We start from the raw sequence: 16255 nt of genomic DNA on the forward strand, positions 1-16255 counted from the left end.
AGCAGCATAATCACATTTGTGCCATTTTCTCTTTAAAAAAGTACTTAATGAATCTATAGCATGAGTGAAATGAAATACATTTATAACATATATATGTTTGCATCACAAATAAAGACAATGGAACCTTGCTTTTTGTCACTTGCTGACGCTGCATTAGAAACATTTTGGCTAGTAACACTTAGTAACACTTCATAAAAAACAACATTAAAGCAACGCTATGTAACTGCAAATTATTCTTGAGAAGATGAGTTGAGCGTTGAGTTTCATTCCCAGATCGTCAATCCCCAACACCCAATGCAACAGACCCAGTTTGGTATTTGATTGGTATTTCTGGGCACGAGATGAGTGTACCCTGCCACTCACCCAATCCTAGCTTGGAAGTTACCTGGTGTTGCTTTAATAAATAGTACATCTATAGCTAACTAAAGTTTAGTTAAGACAAATAAAGAAATGCTTTATAAACCAGTTATTAGTTACAACTGTAACTAATAAGTAAATGATGAGAGACATATCATTTTTTTATTCCATTTCAATTGGGAGATGAATCGCACATATGATGATGATGATGATGATGATGAAACTCATAAATGTAATCAAGTATAAGACTGTGAATGTACATTATTAGACATCAAACATTCACGTTAGGGATGTCATCTCATTTAACACTCACCAAAAATGATAAATGAACCCTTGTAGAGCCTGTCCAGTGTATAAGCTAGCTCACTAAACTGACCATCTCACCTGTTCAATAACTGTAGCTGTCAATATGAACAGACTTGTTGTGACTTTCACCTTTTTCCGTAGTTTTTCTGTGCCAAGGTGACGATCATGTTGGTGTTGTTCGTGCATATTGAGTTCAGTGGTATTTTACTATCTTGCTGTGTATTTCTTGACTCACAAAATTGTCTTTTTAATTGACAATCATCATATGTATAATTCATTGCTCAATTCAAACAGGATCAATAATTGATTTATCTTTTCCAATTGACTACTGAACAATGTTTTTTTTTTTTCCTGAAGGTCTCATCGTTTCACTGCCTCCTGATTGATCAGCAACTGAAAATATGTTGGATAATGAAAATCTGGGGGGACAATGGTAAAACAACATAGTTGATGTCCGTAAGCTAACGTTAGCCGTCAACAGCATCCTAGTTAACATTGCCATTTGATTACATCCAGTGTGTGATAACATTTTAGAATTAGTTCAATGGTTATGTTAGCTAGGAAGTGGTATAATCCTACATTGGCCGTTTTCCATCCGAAGCTATTGTGTTATCAGAAATGTTGTTTTACATTTAAATATATCTTATGTTCTGGTTTTCACTATTTATTGTCTTTTAGTTGCTGATCAATCAGGAATTGGTGGAAATATAATAATTGGTCAGATTCCCTACATTTATACGACTACACAACTTGGAAGACAACAGGATGAAATTTGATCTTCCCACTCTGACTGTGATGCCAGAAGAAAAAGGCCACTGCTTGAATATTATTTATTGGGCACACAGATCACCTGTGGCTATGCTAAACTGTCTATTTTATCTCCACTTTTTGATGTTTTGTTGTTGAATTAATCAAAATAATAATGTGATGAATGATTCATTGTGATGAAAACAGTCATTAGTTGCAGCCTTACAGCGAGCCCTTTAAAAATACCGTATCTCATAGTAGAGAAGAAAAAAAGTCAGATGATGACACGAAAACAAATTAAGATATTTGGTTTGCTTTGAACAATTCCTTACTGGCACGATGCTACAGACCAACTGGGATTTCTACAACACTCGTTCCTTAACAATTAGACTAAAGCCCATTGGGTTTATTCTTTGAGGATGGTAGAAGGAAGCCTCTTCCAAAAATAAACACAACAAATGGAGTTCTTCTTTAATGAGGCTTAAATATGACTTCTGCGCTTAAGATGTGTTAATGGAGATTAATCTTCAGTACTGTCGCAGCCTCAAATCCTCAGTGTCTTTCATCGTTGAGGGGAGATTAACAGCAATGCACCAGGGAGGTGATAAGTGGGTTCCTCTGTAGTCCACATGGGATCTGACAGCCCACTGAGAGACCGGCGAAGGGCCTGCATTGAACCATGGTAACCTCTTACATTAGTATGGTAACCAACTTCAAGCAAAGACCTTCAAAGTCTGTCAGACAAATGGCCCGTGGCAAAGACTCTGACATCCTGCAGAATGAGTTTCTCTGAATTCAGTCGAGGGTCAGCGGTGAAGTACTGTTGGATTTACACGTTTTTACTTTACTTGAAGTCTTTTGTTTGATGTTTACAATATTTTCAGGCCAAAATTTAAAAATAAGGCTTTTGCTTTCAGACATAATTTGAGCAGACAAGAACACAGAAGTTTGTCCGTAACTGCACGAGGAACCTGAATGAGTCAGATGTGATTTTAAGATAAAAACAATTCGACTCACAACAGCATTGATGCATCCAGACTGAGGAATATTCGCAGGGACATGATTACTCACCCCCTATGTAGATACAGGAAGTAAAACAACATATGTCTTTCAAGTTTTTACATCCATTCTTTGTCCTTTCTGATGAGCTTCACGTTTCATTAGCTGTGGTTACATGAACAATATTACTTCAATCTGATTGAAATAATTCTGCTTAGAGATTCCAGCTCAACTTAACTAAAATGGATGCTAATTGTCATGATTCAATAAGAGCCTACCTGCCTCAGACTATGCTTATATGTGTTGTAATAAGCTACTTTCATTTTTAACCTCTGTGGTCCTTTCTCTGATGAGGAAAGGCTCATTGATCGGAAATACAAATGGTTCACGCACCACCTCAATCAACCTGATTTACAAACTATTGTCATTTAGGTAGAACTGGGAACTTGGAACATAACAACACTGAACTGAGACAACACTGTGACAGTCTCTTCTGATCATCACATTTTTATTCTGAATGTAAATGCAACTAATAAACTGGCATCTTGTTGAACTCCCCTCCTACGGTCTTCTCCCTGTGCACTCCCCTGGGACAAAACAATCACATTTCAGTGTGCAGGAGCACATCTGTTCCAGTCCAACCACAGGCAGGCAGCAGCAGTCGATACTGATGACATTTGATGAAACAAAGGCCAATATTTGAATGGAGCACATGGGACAAAAACATCAAATCAGTGTTTCTCATTGACTTGATAGAGCTAGGCAATCACTTCCTTGCATCTCCCTGATGAAAAGTAGCACAAAAAGCACAGGCCTGCATGGCACGCACTGTATGAATCTTATTTCTGTGGGCAGGCGCTGTGTCAGGACCTTATCACAGCCGCCATGATGAAGGGGAGGTGATAGTCATTCCCATCTGGCCGCATAATGAGCTCAGAGCTAGACGCGGGGTTACTAATAGAAACATGTCATAGGTTACATCATACGGCCAAGTGGGAACAAAACAAACTGCGGCTGTTGTGGATGGCATAAAAGATCCTGTCATTTCTTTCTGAGTGTCTGATTTTATAATTGTCTTTCTCACTCACTGTCACAGTGCACTGTGATTTGTCCTTTCATAAAATTACTCTAATTGTTTGGCTTGTTTTTCTGAGCCCACTTTGTGAGGGAGGAGGCCGTTGAGCCGAACTGCTGTAGTGTAGCAGTTCATTGAAATTCATGAGGGAAGAGCATGCAGAAGTGGTCTGATCTCCTAAGAGGACCTATTTCACTATTAAATAAAATGTTACAGTTGGAGGGAAACCTCTTTGAGGTGCCAGGATGGCACTGAGTATGGAAGTATGAGAGATTTAACACCAAGCGTAATATATAGGTTACTCCCATAGGGTTGAAGATACAGTTCCGAGGTTTCTACCTATTACGAGGCAGTTTTTTGCAAAATGCTTGCTCATAGGGGAAATGTTGGGTGTCTGTAAATAAATTAAGTAAGGAGTATGGTTTAGACCCGCTCTATTTGGAGAGAGTCATGAGATGACTTTTGTTGCGAATTGGCGCTCTATGAATAATGATTGATTGATTTATTGATTGATGTTTAGATCCTTTATTAAACCATTCCAACAGGCACCAATGTGGGTCATTCTATGGTAACAAGTATTCCTTTGGTTGTAGCCCACTGGACAGTAACATGTCTGCTTTAACTGACCATCTCTGTAAGACTATCCCTTACAATAATTGTCATAATGTAAAAACCCTAATTTTATGTAGGGAAAATTGTACACTGTTATGAATTTGTTTTCTTGAGGTAGTTACATAAATGAACCCATTATCACAAGAAAACAAGTTTTGTTACATTCAGATAATCATATACTTGTAGTTCTTTTTAGCTTACTTCCTGAGTTTTTTTTGCAGTAAGCAACTCCCTCTGTCCTCTCTACATCACCACATGAAAGTCTGTCTGTTATCGTCAGGCATCATCATGGTCATTTAAGCCTTCCACATTTCAGCCTTTACAGGATGCAGGAGAATTTAGTTATACCTAAGAAGCAAGAATTAAACACTACTGCATATATATATATATATATATATATATACAAAAATGCCAAAAGCCTGTCTTTATTTAGAGCTTTCAAAAGTACATTTTTCTTACAATCAATTATCGACTTAAAGGCGCACTCAATCGATATATTGTTGCACTTAAACAAAGATTAGCAGCTTGCAGGTGAAAAATAATTGATACAGCAAAACAGTGATTAGTTTTCAGTATTTGTGCATTTTCAAAAACACTGCATCCTGCCGCGCACGTCTTCCTGCCTGATTATGGCCCACAACTAGCAATTATTGTAATAGTCTGTTTAATGGCAGATTATCATTTCAGTTAACTGTTTAAATATTTGATCTACAAAATGTCAGATATGTTTGTGTGAAAAATGGCACTCATACTTTTTTTAGTCCAAGGTGACGTCTAAAAAATGTCTTGTTTTGCCCAACAAACAGTCCAAAACCCAAAGATATTTAGATGAATTTTTATAGAGGACAAAGAAAATCAGAAAATCCTTGTACTGGAAAAGCTGAACCAGTTAATGATTAACATTTTTGCTTAAAGAATAATGATTGCAGCTCTACTCTGAGTGTGCTTTAAATAGAAGATTCTTACTGCAGCAGCAGGTTGGTTAAAGGCAAAATATATCCTGCCATGTCTTGTCTTCATTGTGTACTTGATGGGTACTTGGAGGTGACAGGGTACAAACACGCCCCACAAAGACGGGAACGAACTGGGGTTATTTCCACCCCAGGGCCATGATCCTCTCCATGTTGTTGTTGTTGTTTTTCCCCCACAAGCTATGTTTGTAAGGTAAAGGTCATCTTCACCCCATAAATAGCTTTTAACCACACACTTGGTTCACTGGTCCTGGATATCTACTTTATCAAAAAGCCTTTTCTGCCATAGGATGAACAGTTTCAGTTCTTTACCAGGAGAAATGTCTGTTTTTATGTCTGTGCTCTTGTTTAAAGTGGTGTTTTTTTGTTTTGTTTTTTTGTTTGTTTTGTTTTTTGAAGTACTAATGAGAAACATTTGAAAATATACAATATACTTCAATCAAGTACCCATTATGTGTACTGTTCTGTAGAAATTCAAACTCAGAATTATAATATTTATAATACTAATGAAGTGATAACACAGATTATTTTTTTTTCTCCATAACTGAATAAACAAGCTGTTGTCAGTGGAAAATATGGTCCCTGGAACACTGTTTGAAGCTAGGAAGGTGGTAGGGTCGGCAAAATATAAACAAATTTAAAAAGTATAAAATTGTGTTGTCCTTTAGGGTCAGTTTGTTTATTCACCCCTGAAAATAAAGAAAGGCTGTTTGTTTAGTTTGTTCAGGTGTAACAAATCAGTCAATGATGATGTTTGCCTTCTGATTAAAATGTCTTCCTGAAAACCACATAGTGCTCCTTTAAATATCTGCAACTGTTGAAGTTTTTGTGCTTGAAACAAAACACTACTGATATTTAGACTAGGCTAATAGTTTGCCATAGTAGTAGTATCTTTGGAAAACGCATTACTTCGAAGCCTCTTTAAAGAAACATAGGCTAGCTCCGGGCAGTGAAATCATTAATAAAAAAAATATATATTTTTTTAAAAATCATAAATGCACCAATATCGATTGGATTGAAACAGAGAGGCTTAGCAAAACCGTAAAAGAAGAGTTGTAGCTCATTTAAAGAGCGTAGAAGAAGAATTGTTGCTTCCTTTATGAGATAAACTAACCTAACCCAGCTGCGTCGCAATAAAATCAATATCTGCCTGTCTCGGCATTAATAGATAGCAACGCAAGCTAAGAAACCTAACATGATGAATTAAGGAAGTGTAGTTACTTGACTCTGTTGATGGAACCCTGGCCGATTCCTGCGCTGGCACCGGAAGGCGGAAAGCCCCGTTGCCTAGCAACCGTGGGGTAAAACAAGCGCGAGCAGCATCTGAGGAGTTTGCTTATGTGACTTGATAGCACCGTTAATGTCGTTTATTAAACTTATAACGTTAAGCAGATACAACTAAACAGAAGCTTGCCTTTTAATTATCGCTTGGGCCCTTTGAGATATACCCATTTATTTTGAAGTGCTAATAGAATGGCAGGCAAGAAGAAAGAAGCAAGTCTGCAGGTTGTACTAACGCACCTCCGTGTTTTTTAAGCTGGCGTTAACTTTACAAGGCCCTGATGTTCATTTGTTTTCTGTCGTCCAGGCGTCTGTCACAAACCAAGAGCAGTGGGAGGAGATGCTGGCAACGAAAGGTCTGACAGGTAAGAACTTCAGAGGTTAAACACTTGACGTTGTGTCCCATTAAAGGTGGTTACTGAGCATCAAAACACTGTCAAGTCACGTAATATGTTGTACAGTTGCAAATAAAGTGTATGTGAATGAGCTTAGTTGTTGTTGTTGTGATTTATTGTATGCTGCTGCCCCACTGTGTTCATTTGGGTAACTGCAGATTGGATGCTTGAAACTAATGCACCAGTCTTCCTCTCTTTGTCTCACTCTCTCCCTCCTCTCTCTCTGCCTCTTGCACACAAACAAACTCTCTCTCACACACACACACACACACACACACACACTCTCTCTCCCTCTACCTCTAGTTGTAGATGTGTACCAACAGTGGTGTGGTCCCTGTCGAGCAGTTGTTAGTCTCCTGCGAAAAATAAAGAACGAGTTGGGAGATGACCTATTACATTTGGCCACAGTAAGCATTGTGTGAATTTAAAATGTCAAGAATTTCAATTTAGACCAACATTTGTGATAAGGGAGCAGCCCCAAACATGATGTGTGTGCGTGTGTGTGCAGGCCGAGGCGGACAGCGTTGAGGCTCTGGAGAAATATCGTGGGAAGTGTGAGCCCACCTTCCTTTTCTATGGGGTGAGTGTGTGAGTGTGTAAAGTAAATGTGTGTTTCAATGATTCAGCATGGCCATCAACCACCACTCTTTGGGCTTTGCGTGTTTTGTCTTTTGTACACAATTTGTCTAGTTATATATAGCTATTTCTATATTTGTTCATTTTCTGTCTATATTTACCCCTCCTTTCATCCAGACTCTTTAATGCTCAGAGCTGTTAATGATGTAGGCAAGGGCATATAATGACTTCTCTCACAGTGATGCAATATACTGCCCAGTATTTCATTCACATTTTATACTCTTTTGTGTTTGAGTTTGGATTATTCATGAGCCTGTGCTAGCCCTCTTAATGGGGGTCTGCTGTAGTCAAAATACTGCTGTATATCACAGGTATCCGAGGTTATATTTAGAAAAATAATCTATTAAAGGGTCTATGTGTTGAATGCACAGGGTGGGGAGCTGGTGGCTGTGCTGCGAGGGGCTAACGCTCCTTTCCTTCAGAGGATGATTGTAGAGGAACTGGCCAAGGAGAAGTCGGTCCTGGAGCAAGGTGGTGAACGCCAAGTGGTAAGCCTGAAGAGTCACACATTAACAGTTACACAGTGCAGTTGTCCATTTACACATATATAAATTCTCGAGCTGAAATAATTGACCTTTTTTTTTTCTTTGTGACTGTACAAAAGCACAGGCGTTACTCACATCAATAATGGCTCAATTGTATTCAAGTGTCTCAGTAAGCTATGACAGTGTGATAGCATACACAACCCCAGAACCCTGACACCAAAGCTGCTAAGTTATATTCAGCCATCGTTAATTCTATTATTTAGATTTGGTTTTTCTGCCTGGGTTAGGCATGTCACAATGTCTGATAAAGGCCTTTTAAGTAAATTCACCAACTAGTCAGCTGAAATGATGTCAAAACTTTACATTTATTTATGTTGACTGCCAATCTTTGTCTTATGTGATAGTAAACTGAATACCATTGGGTGTTTTAACTGTTGGTCTGTTTGTATAGTAGAAATAACCTTGGGTGTCCATTTTTCACAGTTGCAAATCTATTGACCTAACAGTTAGCTATTTTTGGGCCTTTTAATGGCTTTATTGATAGGACAGCTCAGAGAGATGACAGAAAATTGGACAAAAGAGAGAGGGGACGACATGCAGCAAAGAGCCATAGGTCGGACTCGCACCCTGGGCTGCTGCAGCGAGGACGGGGCCTCTGTACATGGGACACCTGCTCTTCCAACTGTCCATCATCAAGCTGATTTGAAAATTTCTGAATAGTTATTACAATTATTCTTAATGCCTGCCACCTGCCAACATATTGAGGGAATATCGATAGTATAAAAAGCACTAAAACAAAAGGTGTGTAAAAAAAATGTGCTTAAAAAGGAGAAATAATCTTGCACTTTCTTCTAAAATAAAAGCACAGACCATACAGACCAAGACTTTACCACAGGAGAAGGGGGAGAGAAATAGTGCTTTTGTCAACAGGGGCCACCAGAATCTACAAAGGAACGTTTTTCTTGTGGAAGCTTTAACATTTTTGTATTTGTTGTATCAGGTTAAAGATGAAGGTCTGGTGGACAATGAGAAAAATGAGGATGAGGAGACGCCTCAGGAGGCAGAAAATGAAGACAGCATAATTGGTGCTGTGGAAACAATATAATCACATAAGTGGTCATTTTTTTTATTGTCATTGTTGCCAGTAATGTTGTTACAGTAATTATCATTGTAGTTTACCAGCAGTCTTATGATGCTGTTTAACATCTCATCTGCATTGCCAATCATCATTCTGCTCTTTCTCCTGTAGTTCCTGCCAGTAAATCCTACACGATCGCCATCATCAAACCAGATGCTGTTGCTCACGGCAAGGCAAATGAGATCATTATGAAGGTACACAGAGACAAACTCTGCTCACCTTCTGAGAAGAAGAGATTGTCTCAAGCCTTCCTGCTGACATTAGCTCATTATCCTGACATTACTCCCCTGGCTAGATTCAAGATGCTGGCTTTGAGATCTTGGCCCACGAGGAACGCACGCTGACTGAGATCGAGGCTCGAGATTTTTATCAGCACAGAGCAGGAGAGGTATAGTGAAACTGTATCAAATAGAAGTCTATCATGTTCCTGTCTCAAACTGCTGATTGGTTCGGTGTGTGTTCGTGAGGTGAGTCTGGGCAATTCTGAGTCAACATCCTCATGTGAGAGCAGTCACGACCAGTGCAAAAACCATTTCAATTAGGTTGCAATACATCACACTTCCATCTGCATTTCTGCACAGGGCTCAAAATAGATCTGTTGTGTAAGCAGCTTTTTTGTGCTTATTGTGCAGTTTGTGATGAGACTAAATGATTAGAGATTCAAAAATACAAAATGTGCAAGAAATGTGGCCAGGTAAAGCACTCACGTTCATGAAATAATATTTTTAGTGATAGAATAAAATGACTTATAATTTCTTTTAGAGGTAGTTGTAGTTTTTTATTCCTTCATCACATATAATACAATAACAACGGTATTGAGAGTATAAACAAAGTCATGTTAAGAAGGGACTGAAGTATAGGCAAAATGCTTCTATATGCTTATATACATTCTTTTTAATTTAAACTACCCCCAGAAATGAAAAAAATGTTCACACTTGTTCTTCTAGATGTACATTTCCCTTTTTGTATGATAAACCTCCAAATACCTCTCAGATCATGTTTGCTCTCCTGTGTTTAAAAAAATCAAACAAAAAGCCATTTTCTACAAAATGTAGCTTAAATAGAACATAGGGCACTTTTCTGGTAAGACTCTTGAATTCATAGTCATTCAAAAAGTCAGCCTCAACAATTTTAAAAAAGCACATAATAGCTACATACAGCTTTTCTAGTGTAATCCAGGTCTCCAGAAGCCACAAGATCCCAAATAAATTTTGACTTTATTTACACCCTCAACACGCAGTCAAGCTCCTCCGCCCACTTCATATGGGGTGCACGCTAACACGTTTAGCTACATTGAAGATTTCAGCTTTAAGATGGGTGTAAATGTCTTTTTCAAATAATTTGGGGAACTTGGGGCTTCAACTGACCTTTCCATAGTGGATTTCCAGAGTAGACAGTGACTGAATTTTTATTTTGGTAGGAACATATCCTTTAGTATATCCCTATACAAGTTGCTCGTGACTCTGAAAATTTGCCTTTGCTCTACTGTTTCCATGTTACTTTACCACAGATGCTGTGTAAAAACACAGATTGTTCCTTTAATTAAATTAACATCGGCTTGCTCTTGTCTCTGTATGTGCTTGTGTCTATGTAATGATGATTTTTTAGGCTTCCTTTGGGGACTTGGTGCAGTTCATGTCCAGTGGTCCCTCCCATGTTCTGGTACTCTCTCAGGTCGAGGGCTCAGCCAATGTTATACCAGCATGGCGTGAGTTTATTGGCCCAGCAGACATAGAGGAGGCGAGGAGAGAACGGCCAGAAAGGTTAGTTACTGGATATTATGCATATGCTACATTCAGAAAAAGAGTTGAAAAAACATCAACTGTGGCTTCAAAACTGTGGGACACTTTATGATGAAATGTGTCTTTGTAAAGAGGGACATTGTTTAAAGCATAGGCAGTTATTCATGCACTGTTGATTGCAGCAGTGTGAAACAGGCTAAAGTCTGGGAAAGCGAATGAACAGCACATTCTCGCCTCGCTCCGTCAGACACACCCAAACATTATGCTTCTCTCTGGTTGAGCACCAGCCGAGCAACCATCTGCTCTCCTCTCCTTTCTCCCCCCTGGCTTCCTGCAGCTTGCGGGCACAATACGGCACACAGACACTGTTCAACGCAGTGCACGGTAGTGAGGACATCGACCAGGCCAGCAGGGAGCTCGCCTTCTTCTTCCCCAACTTTAGGACGGCCTCGGTAACGGAGCAGGATGGGGAGGAAAAGCGTGTGGAGAGGACACTGGCTCTTATCCGGCCTGACGTTGCCAGAGAGAACAGAGGTAGAGCCCATGCCAAATACACAAGTACACACGTGTGCAAGCACAGACACACAGTTAAAGGTGGATCGTGTTGACACAGTCGGGCCGCATCTTGACTCCATCAGCTAAGGTGCAGCTCCAGTTTCTTGTAAGTGATTAATGCACATAAATGTTTCACACCTTCAAAGGAGAATATGGCAACTTCCTGTATTATAACTGCCACTCAGTCGCCAGTTAATTGGGTACCTGTAGCTAATAGTAATTTAATCTAATACAATGCAATAAATTTACACTGCAAATCCTACCTTAGCGATGATCAGTTTGAACTGATGAACTGTTTTAGAGAGGTGCAGAATCATCTGCATGGTCAATTTAGAGGCTGCAGACAGGTGTTTCTGTTATTTTGTCCATTCCGTTTATCTCAGTTGAGGAAGTCTAAATTACAGAAACACCTCTCTGCAGCGATGAAACATACGTTTTACTCAAGTACTGCATTGAAGTACAATTTTGAGGTACTACTTTACTTGAGTATTTCCATGTTCTGCTATTTTGTACTTCCACTCCACTACATTTGAAGGCAAATATTGTACTTTTTTACCCACTACATTTATTTAATAAATAATAACCTGCTCTTCCAAAATAATAATACATTTGAATCACATGCAGATGGCAGGACTGTTGTTAGACCACATTAGCTAAGTGTACCTAATAAACAGGCAATTTAGTGTATATTTTATATTGATGGTTCTGCAGAAGAGATCCTGGCACAGATCCACCAGTCTGGCTTTGCTGTGGCTCTCCAGAGAGAGGTGATGTTGACAGAGGAACAGGTCAGACAGTTTTACATCCAACATGTTGAAGAGGACTACTTCCCTGCACTGCTTCAGAGCATGACCAGGTGACATACACAGCTCTCTAAGAATTTCTAAAGAGTGGTGTTTTACTGCAGAGGGTGCGTTCAACATATGTTCATTTGCAGTGGACCAGTGCTGGCTTTGGCTTTATGCAGAACGGGGGCTGTCCATCATTGGAAGAACATGCTTGGTCCATCTGATGTTAATAAAGCCAGAGAGGAGAATCCTGAATGGTGAGTTATGTTTGACATTTACACAATTCCTTCAGTGCCCTAAATTCTTGAAATGATATTCAACAGATGCTAAAAATCAATAGTCTTTCAACTAATGGAAAATTTGAAGTGGAAACAGACACAGATGATGTCATTACTCTATAGCCATTACATTGTGCAATCAACATTTACTTCATAATGGTAGTTAAAGCATAAAAACGTGTCTATTGACAGTTTAAAACCATCATCACAAACCTCCCTGCTTTTTATTTTTAACTTCGCTGGAACTCAACATCATTGTAAAGTGGTTAAAATAACGGTTTGAAATGATGAAATAAATGAGTTCACAGAATTCACTGTGGTAGCTTGTTAGAAAGAACTTCTTTTGACCTTGTCAGTTTTTGCAGCGTATTCTACAAAAATGTGTGATTAAAGAGATGAAAGGCCGAACATTTCGCATTGACATTCTACAATCACATAGTGGGGAAAAAAATCCACTAATTAACTGTTTTTCTGTTCCTGCAGCATTACAGTTCCAAGACAAAGAGGAATTTTAGAGAAGTTCTGTTGCAGTCTTTCTCTCTACCTGCAGTGTATGATGTTCACTCCAGTTTCAAGGGGTTCTTGAAAGGCGGTCTCAAAAATGTGGAAAATTACTAGATGGGATAGAAGCAGATAAGGCAATGAAGAAACTTACACAATAAATGTCACTACTTTATCGGAAAATGATTTCTGCAAACCATCAAATATGAGTGGTTACATGGTACTAAAAGTCTAATCATCCCTAACATGATGGATATATATTCTCCATTTATGTAGATGTAATATATCAACAACATAGATATTTTTAATTTTTTGTCAGATTTTTGCCACACGGTTGTTATCTAGACAAATTCACGATTAAGACAGCGTCACAATATCTATAGAAATTTTTTTGGGGAAAAGGCAAGTAATCAAAACTGCCATGAACATTGTTTACTCAGACGTGATTCACAATCATAATGTTTTTATGGAAAAGAGAAACTTTTATTCTGCACCTTTCTACAAGCTGTTTTTTGATGAGAGATGAAAACACAGACTAGTAAACTCTTTAAACACAGGTAAACCTACAAATTAAAACAGGCAATGACTGAAACACCAAAGCACAATAAATGTATTCAAAATGTACATTACATTTTTTTACATTTATATTTTTAAATGACATTTATCTGCCATGTATGGAAGCCTACCATATATTAAACCGTGAATTTTTCACTATATGTCAATATATGCCTGGGACATCTGTAATGCTGACTTCTGTATCCAACACCTCTCAGTTTAAGGGCTCAGTTTGCTGTGGAGAACGAGCCAATCAACCAGCTACATGGCAGCGCAAACCACGAAGAGGCAGAACGAGAGATCAGCTTCTTCTTCCCTAAAGAGAAAACCCTGGCAGTGATCAAACCTGATGCCATGGAGGAACACAGAGGTCCTTCCTGGTCTTTTTTAATGATATACAAATGTAATATACATTTGTTTATGTGCAAAGAATGTGATCTCATTCTTAGAATATATTCTCTGTCACTCTAACAGAGAAGATTTTGGAGGAGATCCGTGGCAGCGGTTTCTCTGTAACCCAGCTGAGAGAGACGGTGCTGTCAAGGGAGATGGCCGAGGAGTTTTACAAAGAGCACAGAGAGAAACCTTTCTTCAGCCAGCTGGTGGAATTCATGTGTCGGTTAGTTTATCAGCGGACACAGCCAAAAGAGAAGGGCAAAGTGACCACAGCAGACCTGCCCTATTTCCTGCTACCACTGCAAGTTTTAGCAGCACTTTTAACTGTAATCTTAGCAGCTTAGAGTCCAGGCAGCCTCAGGCAAGAGGAGAGGGACTCCATCTCAATTTCATTCTTTGTTCCACCGCACACATCTAGATTTATCTTCCGCTCCGATTAGTCTCTTCACTTGGTTGTTACATAACGTCCTGTGAACCTCAGCCTGAGAAACTACCTTCACTGTCAGCATCCTTCAGCGTCAGGTTTAGCCTTAATTGTAGCTTCATCTTCTAACCATTTAACAGTGCTTTAAATGTTTGTTGTTGTAGTGAGGGTAACACTTAATCTCTATCAGTGTATTTGTGGACTGGGCTGAAAGGCAGTGTTTTGATTTTTTGGTTGACAGTCTCAAGCCTATTTCACCTGTTGGGTGTGGTCAGATGTGTGCTCTGTCACACCGACAGTGACTACGTTCACATGAGCCCTAATATTCCACTAGTAATTGTCCAGTCAAAATATAACCACCTCAACACTGTTTTCCCCCAATGCGACGCAAAAATGCAGCATGGCAATCATTATTTCACCTACACCTTTTATTATATGAACATCTTCTCATTGTGTATTTCAGCGGGCCCTGTCTGATGCTCATCCTGACTAAAGAAAATGCAGTGAAAGAGTGGAGGGCCATGATGGGCCCAACAGACCCTGACCAAGCTAAGGAGACATCCCCAAACTCTCTGAGGGCCCGGTTTGCCTCCGATATCCTCCACAACTCTGTCCACGGCTCCTCCAATGAGCAGCATGCGGAAGAGAAGATCCGTTTCATCTTCGGCGACATCTGCTCAGACACAGAGCTCACCACTGATGGAGAGACTGACTCGACAATTTTAGGTAGTCACATGACTGTTTGCGATAGCCTTTACCATCTGTCACACCATCTGGTTTCATTTATATATAACAATTTAGTTTTTGCTGGTTTTTATATCTGTTTCCTGCTAGATCTTTATATTTCTTCAGTTAATATTGTTTAAGGTTGGAAATAAAGATCAATTTCTTTCAGCAAAAGAACAAGATTTTTCTGCGGATGAAAACACAGAAATGTCAAGATCTACAACTCAAGAAAGTTCCGATAGCCATCATCAACGACATGAAGGTATGGTATGAGTAACAAGAGAGAGTTTTACCGATACAAATGCCTGACTCTGCCCAAAGGCTCACATGGGCATATACAACCTATGTACTGTATGTATACACATATATATTAATAGCTGTTAATTATGCAGAGATATTTACCATTAACCTGGTTGACTATTTGTGTTTTGTCCCACGTCATCACAGCCGTTTGAGGGAAACCTCCTGGTGATAACCTTTAAAATCAAAACTACTTTTAGTCTTTGTGAAGCTATTATTTTATTTAAGACAGAGAGGCAGATTTAGTCAGACCTCAGGCATCTTTCAGGGGGTTTGTCTCTTGACAAAGCAATCACTGCTCTACGTCCTGGGAATTTAGAGTAGCTAGTAAGTAGATAATGCTCTTGGCACTGACAATTCAGATAGCTTCCATGAGCAAGAAGATGCATCTCTTCTGATTCCGAGACAAATGAAGCCATAAAGTCACTAACAGCAGCTGAAACGGAGATGTAAACAGTCTGTTAGTCCCCAGAGAGCGAAATAGAATCTTGACCACCTGCATTTGTGGCTGCGGGGGACAATTGTGATTCTATTTTGTTGAAGTATAAGACATCTTAAGGTGACAGTGTTCAGGGATTGCAACATTACCATGTAATACTCTTTTGGTGGTTGCAAGATTTCATTGTAAAGGGAATTCATTCATCCTGAGCTTATTTTCCTCTCTTACTTTACAGGTGACCCAGATAATTTAAATCTTTTGACAGATGGGAGTGATGATCCAGAGCAGTGATTCAAGAAACTGAATTAACCACCACTACAGGTTTATTCTGTGAGAGTATGGGGGAAACACTGTCACCACATAAATCATGAAGTAAACAAGATGACACTTAAAAGAACATCTTGATCAGCTTCATCTGCTGTCATGCTGTGACGATATGACTGCAACTGATTAGGGTTTGATTTTTTAATGCGGTAGCTGAACAACTGAAAATAAATCAGTCTAGACTCTAAATCAGCTGTGTGAATGTCAAGAATAAAAACATTAAAA

General features: G+C 39.1%; 1 protein-coding gene across 1 annotated transcript; it reads left to right on the top strand.

Moving 5' to 3' along the window:
* Nucleotides 1–6128: 6128 nt before the first annotated feature.
* Nucleotides 6129–16212, top strand: nme9 (NME/NM23 family member 9). Its single transcript, XM_037109246.1, has 17 exons — nt 6129–6573; nt 6656–6713; nt 7047–7150; nt 7252–7323; nt 7751–7867; nt 8865–8949; nt 9114–9196; nt 9298–9390; nt 10611–10765; nt 11082–11278; nt 12011–12155; nt 12237–12344; nt 13640–13791; nt 13896–14040; nt 14705–14967; nt 15137–15229; nt 15942–16212. The coding sequence occupies exons 1-17, from the start codon at nt 6541–6543 to the stop codon at nt 15995–15997; spliced, it is 1959 nt and encodes a 652-aa protein (XP_036965141.1). The 5' UTR covers nt 6129–6540; the 3' UTR covers nt 15998–16212.
* Nucleotides 16213–16255: the final 43 nt, after the last annotated feature.

Source organism: Acanthopagrus latus, chromosome 9, assembly GCF_904848185.1.
Source record: "Acanthopagrus latus isolate v.2019 chromosome 9, fAcaLat1.1, whole genome shotgun sequence".
Lineage (NCBI taxonomy): Eukaryota > Metazoa > Chordata > Actinopteri > Spariformes > Sparidae > Acanthopagrus > Acanthopagrus latus.

Bases quoted from the DNA above. Each gene is read 5' to 3' on its own strand.
- nme9 (XM_037109246.1), top strand. From the start codon at position 6,541: ATGGCAGGCAAGAAGAAAGAAGCAAGTCTGCAG. The intron at 6,714-7,046 runs GTAAGAACTTCA...CTCTACCTCTAG, and splicing joins GGCAACGAAAGGTCTGACAG to TTGTAGATGTGTACCAACAG. The intron at 7,324-7,750 runs GTGAGTGTGTGA...TTGAATGCACAG, and splicing joins CCACCTTCCTTTTCTATGGG to GGTGGGGAGCTGGTGGCTGT.